We start from the raw sequence: 14644 nt of genomic DNA, 5'->3' as shown, positions 1-14644 counted from the left end.
GACATTTGAAAGTTTTTAAAACTGAAAAATAGAACATTTGAAAAGTTAGGGGACCAAATTAGGATTTGACCCAAACGTTGGGATCAAAATAATACTTTACCCTAAAATCATTTCAACACAAAGTTCAATTGCAGTTATTTTCAACAATTTCCAACAATCATAGATAGAACCCATATAGGTCAATTATTTTCTACCAAGTTTCAAAATGTCATGATTTTTAACAAAGAGTAACAAACTATTCTAAAGATTAACAAGAATTATCAAGACTTCAGCACAATTTTTGCATAAATTTTTTTAACGTAGCACAAAACAAAACAACAAAACAGAGTACAGTACAACAGAACTAATCATTCAACAATTCAATTTGAATAGCACTAACATAAATGATGCCAAACTGTTACGTAGTGTGCCTGTTGCAACATTCACCAAGCATTCTGCCTTGTATTTTATTAAAGAGTCCAAATTATTATGAAGTTAAGCATATTAGGAAAAAAAAAAACAACTTTGACGAGCCAATAACAAAATCATGAAATTTGAACAAAATCAAATATTCATACCAAAACTATAATAAGCAAAATCAATGCTCAATATTACTAAATATTCATACCCAGGGACGGACATAAGGGGGGGCGAGTGGCGGCCTCGGCCCCCCCCCCAACTTTTTTTAATAGTAATAAGTTATTATGTATAATTTAATTTTTTTAAAAAATATTTAGTATTTAGTATAATATAAATAAAAGTTCAGTCTAATTTAAATATTAATAATTTTTAGTATCTAAAAAATAAGTAACAATATTAAAAAAATCTGAAAAAGATATTATTACTAATATTTTTTAATTAAATAAAATTTTTTAAATCTCATAAAGTGAATTCTTTTTCTTTTTGTGGCCTTTTTTTTATTCGTTTGGTATTAATTCTCTCTGTTTCAACTGCTACAATTAAGAGATCTTTGTCAACTATAAATATCGTGAAAAATAACTTAGAAACAAAATAAAAGATGAATTTTTTGCTAATTGTCTTTTAATTATATTGAAAAGAAAATTATTGAAAATTTTGACACGAATTCTATTATCAGTGAATTTTAAGTAAAAAGTATACACATATTTTTTTACTTTAAAATATATTCTCTATCCGTATATTTTTATAATACATCTTATATTATATAATTTTTTTACATAATTTTTAATATTATATGTGTTATTGCCCCCCCCTCCATAATATTATTTCTGGATCCGTCCCTGTTCATATCAAAACCATAATCATAAAAATCAATGTCTAATCTTATTATTTATAAACACATTTAAAAAAATGGATACTCACAAATTTAGCATCATTTTGAAGTAGAACAAGAGTGAGGGAAGATGAAATCAGTGGCAGTATGATGGAAAGGCATGATAGAGGCAGAAGCTCTGGCGGCCCTCTTCGAAGTCAAACACGGCGGCAGCAGTGACTTCATCCTTCGCGTTGCCTCCTCCTGCGACCTCCACCCTTTCTTTTCCATTTGCAGTGCATTCTCTCTTTTTCTCTCTCTCGTCACTTAACGAATATGACGATGGACAGTGGCAAGATTGCAACGAAGCAGATAAAGACCAGGTGTAAAATCCCTACAATACCCTTACTCTCCTTTATCCCAAACCACGGCTGAAAATGAAAGGAGGAAAAAGAAAGAGGAAAATGTAGAGGGAGAAGAAAGAAATAAAGGGTGGGGAAGGAGGACGACGCTGGTTAGGGCCTCGCTGTCGTCATGGTGGCTGCAAGCGGTGGTTGCGCGTGGAGGACCATCGCGTCGTTAAGGGGAGCCCGAGGAGAGAGAAGAGAACGCGCAAAAGAGAGGCATGATGAACAGAGGAGGTTCCATCGCCGTCACTGCTGGAGCCCTAGCCGCGGCCGTTGAAGCCAACCTCACCGCCGTCGAACTACTGTGCCGCGGAGGAGGCTGAAGAGAGAGAGAGGGAGACTTCACGAAAGGGGAAGAAGAGTGTGACAGAGATCGTCGTCGGGAAGAGGGGTACCGGTTGTGTGAGCTATCGCTGCTGTTGCCGTTGCTGGGGAAGGAGGTCATTGTCGAGCTACGCGCCACCATCAGAGTCGTTCCTTGTTGGCGCCGCTGCTGGTAGTTGCCTCTGCTTCCGGTTTAAGCATCTTACTGGATTTTCTGTCGTTGTTGCGATTTCTGGAAAAATAAAACGCCATCAAAGTGCCTCTGTTCTGGTCTAGGCCATTTCCTTTAACTTGCCTCGTTTCCACTTTTTCTCTGCTACTATTGATGCTACCTTGTTTCCGTTTTATTCTGTTTCAGCCGCCATAACTGTGATTATTACAATGTTGTTGCTGCTGGATTAGTTGGAGTTGTTGCCACTGCCCGTTCTTTCAATCCATTCTATTCCAATCATCCTCACTCTTTAATTTGGCACTCCGGGTTTGGTCTTTTCGGTTCTTTAGAATCAAGTTGTGAGTAAGTTTTACATTTATAATTATCTGGCTTTACAGATAATTATTTTGATATATGCTACTTGAATTTGTGGCTATACTTACAAGTTACCAACAAAGGATTTGAATTTGATTTTAATAATGGATTTATTAGTACTAAATATTTATTTTTGTGAAATTCAAATTTTCAATCTGCACATGAGATTGTATACATGTTTGGTGAAGTTTTGTATTATTTTAGAATATTCGATTTTATTTGAATATATTTCTGGAACATTGAAATATTGTTGATACTCACTTATATACTCTGAATTTGTAAAGTATATTCGACATTCATATGATTGGAAATGATTTTGATGAGAAAGTATTATTTGATTTGATACTGTATATATTTGAAAGATCAAAGATTAGTTGTATTTGAAATTATATGTTTTGAATTGGTTTGGAAGGCTCGTATTAGAAAACCGTAGTTAACGGCGGTTATGACATTAATCTAGATGCATCTAGCTCAGACCTCAGTTAGCAGGGGCGTTGCTAGCCTAACGTGTAGGCCACACGTTGGATCTGTTATTCTGTACAGACACACTAGAGGAAAGGGCTACCCATAGGGGTGGAGCCGCCCATGTGTGGACTTTTGATTTACTTTCTATATGAGAACTCCCTTATTGATTCACTTATTATTATCAACTGCTATTTTCTAATTTAAATTACTTTGATAATAATGTTTATATGGTCTCATGTGGATTATAGATGTATTGTCTAGTCAATGAGTTGCAAAACTCACCCCTTTTTCTAAAAATATTTTTCAGGAACAAATACTTGACTATGTGACTTTCTAATCAAGAGCCACGATCTGCAATGAGTATTTATTTTTGTCGAGTTCCTAGATATATATGCTCCATATGTCATAGGCATAATACATCCATATTTATTTATTTTACCTTTTGTTAAGAATATGTAATTATTCATTTTCGAAACTGTAAATTTATTTAAGATATTTGTAATTTTCTTATTCAATTTATCTTTGAGTCGGTTAGGCTTGCTAGGGATTATTTTTCTAAGCGCTGGTCATGACTCGTTTTGGGCCATGACACCAGGACTGACGCTGAGTTTGAGGAATAAGCTGCAATTGTTGAATGAGGAAGAAGCGCGGACAACAAGACGAAGACGAGCGCGGCAGACGGTGGCACTCCTTGCGGCAGTGGTGGAGAAGCTAAGGTTTCTTTCAGTTTCCTATTGGTTCGGGGGAGAAGCTTTGTTCAATTCACTAAACCTTAGGTAGCGTTTGGTGGAGAGACAAAAACGGAAAGATAGAGACTGAGAGACAGAGACTAAAGCGTTTGTTTTGAGGTACTGAGACAGAGACTGAGAGACTGAGACTCAGTATCGTGTTTGTTGGTTCAGAGACTGGTACTAAAATTTCTGTCTCTGTCTCCAAAATTTCAGTATTTCAGTACCTCCAAAAAGTAGGGACACAGGGGACTAAAATTTTTAGAGATGGAGACTAAAACTTTAATGACATTTTATACCTAAAATACTCTCATTTCAATTAATTAATTCCAATTTTACTCTTTGTGCAAATTAAATTAGATTTTTATTCTTTCAATTCCTGTCTCCCATTTTGCACCAAACAGAATACTGAGATTTATTTCAATCTCCGTCTCTTAGTATCTGTCTCTCAGTCTCAGTCTTTCCGTCTCTGTCTCTCCACCAAACGCTACCTAAGAGACAAAGATTGAAATAAATCTCAGTATTCTGTTTGGTACAAAGTGGGAGACAGAAATTGAAACAAGAATGAAATTCTAATTTAATTTGTACAAAAGGTAAAATTGGAATTAATTAATTGAAATGAAGGTATTTTAGGTATAAAATGTTATTAAAGTTCCAGTCTCCATCTCTAAAAGTCTTAGTCTCATGTGTCCTCACTTTTTAGAGGTACTGAAATACTGAAATTTTGAAGACAGAGACAGAAATTTTAGTACCAGTCTCTGAACCAACAAACATGATACTGAGTTTCAGTCTTCCAGTTTCTATCTCAATACCTCAAAACAAACGCTACCTTAAGGCTTGAACTGAAGGGTGAAGAGAGGCACGCGTGATTCTTTAAATTTCAAAATGGCGTCGTTTTTATTAAACCGGCCAGGTCCTAGTTCAATAGTCCGCATGCAGTTTTTGTAATTGCGATTTTTCAATTTAGACCGAACTACAGAGACATTTAGTTCTCGGTTAAACCGATCCGGTCTAATTTTTAAAACCATAATATAAAAAGTGATGTTGTTGACCAATAAAATATCCATTAAATCAAGGGAATTGAATAAAATATCCACTAACACACAATATGAGTTTACTAGTCCTTGAGAAGAAAAATTGAATCAAGGTTGTTTCATCTTTTTTTTTTTTTACATTTTTGTTATAAGGGCCGTTTGAAAAACTCTAGAAGTAGCTTTTGACTTATGAAAAGTAACAGTATTAATGTCTGGTGCAATTTTCAAAATCAAATTGCAACTTTCTAAGAAGCTATTTTGGAACTTATAGAGAAGTTAAAAAAAATGACTTCTCTCATAATATTTATACTTTTCATTACATTTCTATAAAATAAGCACTTTTAGAGTTAAAAATCCAAACACAAAATAACTTATTTATAAGTTACTTTTAACAGAGTCATTTATTGTTTAAGTTATTTTATCAAAAAAAGCTTAATTAAGTTGGTTACCCAAACTGGACCTAAGTGTAGTAGAATTGGCTTATGTAGGTGATTTTTCATTTTCTCATTCCAATTTGGACAGAACACAGAAAGGAAAAAACAAACAACTATAAATCTTGATTCAGCCTTTGAGTATAATGAGATTTATATCTAATCTTCGTTATAAACTATCGTGGAATTTTTATTATAATCGAATCAACTATAGTCACCGATACTAATGAATTACATAACTAATTTATCTAGTACTCTAAAATTTGCACCAAGCTCAAAATCACTAAGCTTATACAAGTCTAGCCAAATTCTAAGTGATAATCCAATTTAGAAAAAGAAAAGGAAAAATATCTAGATCCTACTACTAAAGATCAAGTATTAACATTCAGTTTCTAGGGGCTTGCTTAAATGGAAGCAATGGTCATACCAACTGCCAAGAGAAAACAATGAAATACTACTTCGCCACAACCAGAAAACTAACTTTATTTAAAGCTTCATTTGAATTTGATTAATGTTGGATAACCTTTTAAATTCCCTGGTCAATTCCCAATTCTACTACTACATTAAAAGTACAACAGGAGGAGGATAAAAACTATCCTGCTGAGACCAAATAACTCTCAAAGAAATAAATAATAACTGTAGAAGGTAGAGACCAAATAATTTCTCCTATATTTCGGTACGTTACCCTAATGTGTCAAAAATTGTTTTCTAATAATACTCAAACTTCTAATCACAAGATCATTGACACAATAAATTGGAGAACAAATATATTAGGAAGTTACAATTCAACTGTTCAAGTATCCACATTGGCTATTTTCAAATGTAGGACATACTCCAAAATTCCAAAAATTTGATAGAGACATGTTAGAACAGGAAAAGCAGTAATCCTGAATTCAGTAACGAAGCAATTCAATACCCTTTTCCTCATTCATCATTCAACTGGTTCATCTACCTCAAAAACGTTCCTCAGTTTCTCTTCATCTGATTCAAAGACTTTCCTTGCCTGTTTCAGCTCTTCATTCATTGACAACAATTCTGTACTTCGATTAAGTTTTGGCAAATCCTGTAGCAGTATAAGAAATTGGGATTAATCATGAACAAAAATGTTCAATCATGAATTGGATTAATGTTTATGGCTACTTGAAAGTTGCAAAGTTGCAACAAATTCTGAAGTATTAGCCTCTTAATCTATGACAGTACAGCTCTTTATATCATGCCTCAAAGCAATTGAAGACAAAATGGTGTTAAAGGCAAATCATAAGTGCATTTTCTTGGTAGTAAAAGCCGTGGATTTGGTATTGAGCACCGTTACATGATTTGACATGTTTTACTAAATTGTTATCTAACTACTCTCAATTATCAACTTCCTATTAAGACAACTCTATGTGAGTCTTCACTCTTCACCTTATTTGAAATTCTTTTATGAACAAAGAAGTACCTTGCGAATCAAATAAAGGAAATCCTCAACAGATAGCTTCCCTCTCTGTGATCCAATATCTTGAGCTTTATGTACCTTCCGAAGGAAAAAAATTCAAAGCACAAAAATAAAAGGTCCAAATTAATCCACAACACTGTAATTCAGTTGAACAAGAACAATGAAAAAGTTAGTTTTAAAAAATAAATAAATTAGGTTACCAATTCCGTGACATATTCCACAACAATATCCTCCATAAGCGCCACACTTTCAGGAAGAGGCTAATTGTGCGAAGCATAAAAGAGATCAAAGTTTAGTATCCATTAACATTCACATCCCAAAAAGTAATTAAGGATGTAATAAAAGGTTAGGGCACTTACATTTGGATCATCTCCAAAGCCGTACATCATGTGCTGCACTGTTTTAGCAAGCATAAGGAAAATTATTAGTGACAGTTACATGCATAAAAGAAACGTTTTTCTTTTTCATCTTAAAAAGAAAAAGGAAAACAGAAAATTGCAACGGAAAAAAAAAAAAAAACAGGAGGTTGGATAGGAGTGATTACTAACGTTCTTTTTGGAAGACTCCTCTTTTGCGCTTTGAAGAAGTTTCGGAAGGTTGAAAAGAAGCACTTCTTGGTTTCGACGAGCTTCCACCACCGGAACTGCTCATTCTTCCGCACAAGAAGAAGAAGGAATGAACCTTCAGTGAGTTCGGATTTCTTCTTCAGATTCTCGTTTGGTGTGGATAGTTTTGGAGTACCTTCGGTGAAGATCCTGCACTCTTGAGAATTGAGATTCTCTCTTTCCAATTCACAAGTTATTTTCTATGATAAATTGATAATCGGTAACAAATTCAACTCTAATCATTTTTAGCAACAAGAAAACTTAACTAAGTGATTACTCAGCAAGACAGCAACAAATGATGATAATCATTAACAAATTCATCTCCGTGATGATTTTTAGCAATAAAAAAACTAGCTAATATTTTCAGCGACAAAATATTCAAGGTTCGGTGATGATAATCAGTAACAAATCATGTCAGTGATGATTTTCAGCAAAAAAAAAAAAAAAAAAAACTTGTTCAGTGATATTTTCAGCAACAAATTCAACTGTCAGCAACAAAATCAGAGTGCAGTCATGAATTACAGCAACAAAACTGAAAAAGAAAGATCATAAGAATTTGTTGGAACTCACCAAATCGGGGACCAGCTTATGGTTGCGCGAAAGAAGCTGACGGCGGCGGGGAGGAAGCTGACGGCGAGACTCGAAGCAAGAAGACCAGCCCGGGGACCTGCTGGTTCTGCCGCCGGAGACGATGAGCGCAAGGAAGGCGCGCGACTGAGTGCGAGACGGTGACGAGACAGAGCGCGACGATGAGGACCAGTAGGGACCTGCTGCCGCCGGCGACAACGAGCGCAGGGAAGGCGCGAGCGCGACTGAGTACGAGACTGGAGACGGTGAGAGAGACCGGAGACGAGAGTGGAAGAGAGCTTGAGTGCGAGAGCCAGTGAGCCACAGGGAGAGAGATGAGAGAGCTCTAGCTTCAGTGAGCGAGTGACGAGAGGAAGGAGACGTTCAGGGCTGAAGAGAAACGACGTCGTATGCTCGTATCGAGTGGGGTGGAAAGGGGAAATCCTAGTGGGATTATGGCCTTATATGGGTATCGATGGAGAGAAGGGTGGGACTGCGAGTGTTGATGATGATGGGCTTTTCTTTCTAGTCAGGTTCTATGACCAAAAATAAAAGGCAAACATCTCTTCACATTTTTAGATTTTTACATATCACATGCCAGGTCCAGTGATGTTTAGAATTGACGGGGCTCTCTAATTCATTTGATAAAAAACATTACAGATCCTCCAATATAAAAGAAAAAAAGCTTTGACATATCCGCATTCACCACATTTTAAAGGGAAAAGAAAAAGAACAATTGGTTCAAAAGACTTTTAAAAATGAAAGAACAACAATAAGGAACCTACACAATTACAATCTTTCACAAAAAAGAATGGATCCTTCTTTTCAACAAATGAGAAAAGAGAAAAAAAAAATGATTGCTCTACTTCTAGGGGCACTACTTCTAGATACATCTTAGAGCAAAGCATATCTAGTCAAACATGACACATCCACACGTGATTTTCCATTTGTATGCCTGATTGACAAATCAAAATCCTCGTATCCTAATCTATCTCCCTCTTCCTTCCAGTATGAACTCTCTCCAATTTTTCTTGGGCAAGTGAAAGGAAGAAAAGGCCATCAATTCTGTGAGTTCCTTTTTACTTTTTTCAAATTTCAACAACTTTTGTAATTTGAATACTGATTGTTGCTACATATGCTCTTTTATTGATTTCACCAAACATATGTGGCTATCTGCAGAGATTACAAAGAATGGGGCATGATAACTATGATGTAGGAGAGAGCCCCTATGATGATCCTTTTTTGAAGGGATGTTGCTGCTGCCATTGTTTTTGGGGCATCTCTTCCATTTTCAGTTGCATTCAGAGATGGTTCCTTTTGATTTGTGACCCTTTCTTCAAGTGTTTTGGCAACAATAATGTTCTTGTTATGCATACAAGTTGTGTCAGTTAAATATAGTGTTTATTATTTAAGAAATTACATCAAAATTCAGTGATAATAAAGTAGGTAAACAAATGTTGAAAAAACATTTATCTGTGTACATAGATATAATAGAAAATTTAAGCAAAGGCTAGCATAAGCTTTTGGGTTTTTTAAGAGTTATGCAGCAGGTTGTATGATTTTTTTTTTTTGTTGACTCAGCAGGTTGTATGTTTGTGCTTCATATTATAAATATATGAGAATTTACGCATATTCTTATATAATGAGTTTAATTCTGATATATTAATGGTGTAAAATATATTATACAATAGTTTAATCATATTTATTTTTTAAATAATTATTTATATAATTAAAATAAAAAATAATTATTTTATTAATATAATATTACGTAATTAGATATTTAGATAAAATTATTTTATATTAAGAATGTATTAAAATTAAATTATAAAAAATATAATAAAAAACTCATTGTTGTAGATTATATTTTTGGACATTCTGTGCATATTTCAAATGAATGTTTTTATTCAGTTTCATCAGGAATAATGACTAATTAGTTCCAAATATTGCTAGCTACAAATATGATCATATGGATGTGATTTCTAGTGGAATATTTTTGCTAGGTTAATATTTAAATTTGTCATATTTTTTAAATTAGTCTTAGAAAGATTAAATTAATTATATTAGTCCCTCAAAAATAGAATGTAAGTCAAAATGATTCTTTATTAATCAGATAATGATTTATTATGTTAAGTGTTATATGTCACAAAATGATTAATTGACGTGTCATGTGAGTGATACGTGACATGCTAAGTGTTATTTGACATGTCATAACCTTATTTAAAATTAAATTAATTTTTGAATATATATATATAGGTTATTTTTATTCTTAAAATTTTAAAAATTAATTAAATTAGTCCTAATATAAATTTTTTATTTTTTTATAATATTAAATTTTTAATATTTTTTAATCATACTAATTTTAATCTCATTTTTTATACCTTAATAAATAAAATTTTTTTCACATAAAATAGTAAACATAATCAAATTTAAAAAAAAATATTATTTTGATTTTTAAATTTTATATTTTTAAATTTTAGTTTTGTATTGAATTTTTTAAAATGTTTTAAAAAAGAAAAAGAAAAAATATGACCATTAAAAGAAGATGAAGAGAAATAGTACTAACAAAATAGTAAAAGGGTTAAGTATGATTTTGGTCCTTAAGGTATTGGTCGAAAATTTTTTTCATCCATAACTTTTTTTTTCCATACAAAATGATCCATAAGGTTTAACTTGGTTTTAAAATCATCCCTAAGGTTTAACTTGATTTTAAATTTTTGGCGGCAGAAGCGGAGGCAGAAGTGAATTGTGATAGCTTCTTCTTCTTCTTCCCTTCCCCCTTCGCAGTAACAGAAACACTCTCCTTCTCTTATTTTTCTTTTTTTTATTTTATAATTTTTTGTTATAGGTAATTTGGTCTAAAATTTTAAGATTTAAGTGAAAAGAATGATTTTAAAACTTAGTTTTAAACTTTAGGGATGATTTTGTATAAAAAAAATTGAAGACGAAAAAAATTTCGGCATATACCTTCGAGACCAAAATCGTAATTAATCCTAGTAATAATATTAAAAAAAAGACTATATTAGGATATTAAGGTTGAATGAGTGATTATGAAAATCGATTTTTTAATCATTGAGTTCTACCACATAAATTAAAAAATAACAAAACTAAAGAATTTTAAAAAAATTTAAAATAACTATTATATTTATTAATGAGATCCAAAAAATTAAAATTTTTATTATATAATTAATAATAGTTTGATAAAATCATTTAAGTAAAATATTTTGCTAAAAAAACAAAAATTTGAAAATATAAAATTAAAAAATACAAATAAAAAATAATTTTGTAGTAATTTAATTATTTTTATTATCTTATGTGAAGAGAATTTTATTTATTAAGGTATAAAAAATTATATTAAAATTAGTAAGATTAAAAATATAATATTAAAAAAAGTAAGAGAGATTTATATAAGGATTATTTTGATCTATCTTTTTTATATGTTAAGAATGAAAATAATTTATATTTATACTTTTAAGGATTAATTTAACTTTAAATAAATTTATAATATGTGAGTTGACACGTGATATACGAGGAGTCATCGACATGACACGTAAATCAATCATCTTGTAACACGTAATGTTAATATACTATGTCATCATATTTAATGTGTCACATCATCATCTAATTAACAAAAATATCAATTTAATTTATTTTTTATTTTTTAAAGACTAATATAACAAATATAATATTTTTAGAGATCAATTTAAGGAACTAGGAATGTTTTTGAGACGGATTTAATTAACCAGATATCTGTTCTATATTTTTTCCTTGAGTAAACACTCAATTCGTTTTCTGTCCATTTTAAAATAGGACAAGACAATCTTTATCGAAAAAAATAGACCCTTCTCAGTCTCTGTCCTTGTCTGCTGTGAGTCATGGCGGCTCCTCCATCATCTCTCCTCATCAAACTTAATAGAAGAAACCTATGTGCTACTTAATGTTGATGATGTGGATGCTGAGTCGTCGTTAAGTACTATGCTGATGAATGGACAATGGTCAGAGGTTGATTTGTTTCTCTATAGACAATAATGGTCAGAGGTTAATTTGTCTTTCTTTATCCACAAAAAATGATGTCATTTTACATGTTCACTGAATCAAAATTTATGTTATTTGGAGATGATTCATCTCAGTTGAGACCTTTCATTTTTTTTCCAAATCAACAGAGACAATAGTTATTGCAAATTTAGGGACTATTATCAAAACTTCTCTAATTTATGTCCATTCCAAATTTAAAGCCTCCAAGATTTTTGCCACCTAAATAGATTGATATTGGATAACTTAGACTTGTTAGTATGGATATTAGTTATAGGACTTAGAGTCATATATTTTATTGTTTCGGCTATTTATTTTGCTTGTTTAAAACCTGTCAACCATACAATGCTTTTGATTTAAGGACAAATGTTTTATTTATTTATTTATTTATTTATTTATTTATTTATTTATTTTTTGTCTTAGGACCATGTTGCTATCCATATTATGTTATTATTAGGTGTTAACTTATCAAAAATATATTACTTTTTTATTATCCTTATCAATATAATATATATAAATATTTATGCTTTTTTTGAAGTTGGCAAAATACATGTTACAGATATATTAATGTGCTGCTTTGTTGTTTTGCACAAATAATTATTTTATTTCATGAAAGAAATTTTAAACATTAATCATAATAATCTATTTTTATTTATTTTTAAAAGTGTCAAAAACTCAATGTCATTCCATAACAAAAACAACTCCCAAATAACACAAATCAATATAAATGTTTTATACAGATACTCTGAATAAGTTTGCAATTACAATCCCACAAAAAAAAATACAAAAACACTATATCCAAAACTAAAATATCTATTTTTACTAATTTTGAATATACACTTCTTCTACTTATTCTCGAATCCAATTAGCCTTTTTTCTAACTCTTTCACTTTATTATCCACCACATGACTATGACCCTCAAGATTTTAACGTCGGTTAAATTCGTTGGTATTAATTAATTTAATTATTAATAAATAATATTATCTTTGGATTTATCCGAAAATAAATTTGACGGTAAAGAACGCGCGAAAAAATAAATTTATAGGGCCAAAGTTATCGTTGAAAAGACGATAATGACCTCCAGAAATTTTTTCCACTAAATCTGACGGTAATAAATTTATCGACGGATATTTTTGGTAATTCTGTTGGTAAATCCGACGATTTTGAACAATTTTCTTATAGTGTCATACAATTCATATTTAATTTGAGAGAGAAGTGAAAGGTTTCAACTGAGATGAATAATCACCTCCAAATAACATAAGTTTTGATTCAGTGTAGTACGTGAAAACGACATTATTTTTTATGCATAAAGAGGGACAAATCGACCTCTGACCATTGCCCATAAAAGGACAAATCGACCATTGATCATTCCTCATTCGCCAACATGTCACTTAACGATGACTTAACATCCACATCAACAACGTTAGGTGTCACGTAGGTCTATTCCGTTAAGTTTAATGAGGGGAGATGATGGAGGGGCCATCATGCCTTACAGAAGACACAGACAAAAATTGGGATGGGTATATTTTTTCGGTAGAGATTGTCTTGTCCTATTTTAGAATGAACAGAGATCAGATTGGGTGTTTACTCTTTTTCCTAAAACAAAGGATAATGCATAAAAAGGTCTACATACTATAAGATAGCGTTTGGAAGAGAGACTGAAACTGAGGGACAGATACTGAGAGACAGAGATTTAATTTAAGTCTCTGTATTGTATTTAGTATAAGATGTACATGACTGAATTATGTCTCAGTATTTTGTTTGGTTCAAAATAAATACAAAGACTAAAATAAATAAAATGACCAAATTACCCTTGGTTATTAAATTAAAATGAATACAGAAAAAAAGTCCTTTTACTATTATTATCATATATTTTATTTTTTGAATATGCTCTTTTGTGATGGAAGGAAAAGTGAAAGAATTGCTTTAGAGTAAAAAATTCTTGTTGGTTTTAAATGATGTGTTGATTAAAAACCAACAATTAGAGTTTGGATTAGGGGGGCGTGCGTGCGTGCGTGCGTGCGTGTGTCTTACTATTATTATCATATATTTTATTTCTTGAATATGCTCTTTTGTGATGGAAGGAAAAGTGAAAGAATTTCTTTAAAGTAAAAAGTTCTTGTTGGTTTTAAATGATGTATTAATTAAAAACCAACAGTTAAAGTTCGAATTAGGGGTGGGTGGGTGTGTGTGTGTGATGCTCTTTTGTGATGGAAGGAAAAGTGAAAGAATTGCTTTAAAGTAAAAAGTTTTTGTTGGTTTTAAATGATGTGTTGATTAAAAATACAATTAGAGTTCGGATTAGGAGTGTGTGTGTGTGATGGAAGGAAAAGTGAAAGAATTGCTTTAGAGTAAAAAGTTCTTGTTGATTTTAAATGATGTGTTGATTAAAAACCAACAATTAGAGTTCGGATTAGATGAAGACAAATGAGATCAATTAAAATTTATTTTTCATTGTAGATAAGGTGCCTCTGTTTTGGTGTTCACTCGTGACAAAGATGTTGCAACAATCATGGGAGGAGGAAGTGGTGGTCTGACAGCGACGATGGAACGATAGCTTGACCTGAGAATCTTCGATGCTTGAAAGAAGGAGGTGGTCTGAGAAGATGATACGTGCCTGATTTTACAAAATGGGTAAATTTGTAATTAACAATTTGGACAGAAGATATTTTGGGTAGAAATTGTTATTTAAATTTTAGTTTTCGTCCCCGAAAATTTCAATTTTCCGTATCTCTACTTTTTGGAAGTACTAAAGAGATTGAAATTTTGAGTTTTTGGATTGAAATTTTAATTCTAATCTTAATCCAACAAATATGATATTGAATCTTAGTCCCCTACTCTCCTTATCAGATCAGTACCTCAAAACAAATGCTACTTAAGGAT

At 31.8% G+C, this 14644-nt stretch overlaps 1 protein-coding gene and 1 long non-coding RNA gene across 3 annotated transcripts; one reads left to right on the top strand and one right to left on the bottom strand.

Annotated features, from left to right (window-relative positions):
- Nucleotides 1–5866: 5866 nt before the first annotated feature.
- Nucleotides 5867–8755, bottom strand: LOC112743854 (transcription initiation factor TFIID subunit 13). 2 transcript variants are annotated; one of them, XM_025793231.3, is made up of 6 exons: nucleotides 7736–8755; nucleotides 7109–7315; nucleotides 6920–6957; nucleotides 6761–6820; nucleotides 6564–6638; nucleotides 5867–6188 (listed from the first exon to the last, which is right to left on the bottom strand). In XM_025793231.3, the coding sequence occupies exons 2-6, from the start codon at nucleotides 7209–7211 to the stop codon at nucleotides 6057–6059; spliced, it is 408 nt and encodes a 135-aa protein (XP_025649016.1). In that variant the 5' UTR covers nucleotides 7212–7315; nucleotides 7736–8755; the 3' UTR covers nucleotides 5867–6056. The 2 variants fall into 2 exon arrangements, with proteins under 2 accessions (XP_025649016.1, XP_025649018.1); XM_025793233.3 differs by having other exon boundaries at nucleotides 7109–7342; nucleotides 7736–8654.
- Nucleotides 8660–9362, top strand: LOC112743855 (uncharacterized). The gene is made up of 2 exons (XR_003172484.3): nucleotides 8660–8799; nucleotides 8912–9362. It is a non-coding gene; the product is annotated as an uncharacterized lncRNA (long non-coding RNA).
- Nucleotides 9363–14644: the final 5282 nt, after the last annotated feature.

This window comes from Arachis hypogaea, chromosome 14 (assembly GCF_003086295.3).
Source record: "Arachis hypogaea cultivar Tifrunner chromosome 14, arahy.Tifrunner.gnm2.J5K5, whole genome shotgun sequence".
NCBI classification, from domain to species: Eukaryota; Viridiplantae; Streptophyta; class Magnoliopsida; order Fabales; family Fabaceae; genus Arachis; species Arachis hypogaea.
This window is presented reverse-complemented; position numbering and strand designations above follow the sequence as displayed.

Coding starts and splice junctions, on each gene's coding strand:
- LOC112743854 (XM_025793231.3), bottom strand. CDS start 7,211: ATGAGCAGTTCCGGTGGTGGAAGCTCGTCGAAACCAAGAAGTGCTTCT. Junction 6,821..6,919: donor GCTTTGGAGATGATCCAAAT/GTAAGTGCCCTA, acceptor TCGCACAATTAG/CCTCTTCCTGAAAGTGTGGC. Junction 6,639..6,760: donor TGGAATATGTCACGGAATTG/GTAACCTAATTT, acceptor TTCCTTCGGAAG/GTACATAAAGCTCAAGATAT.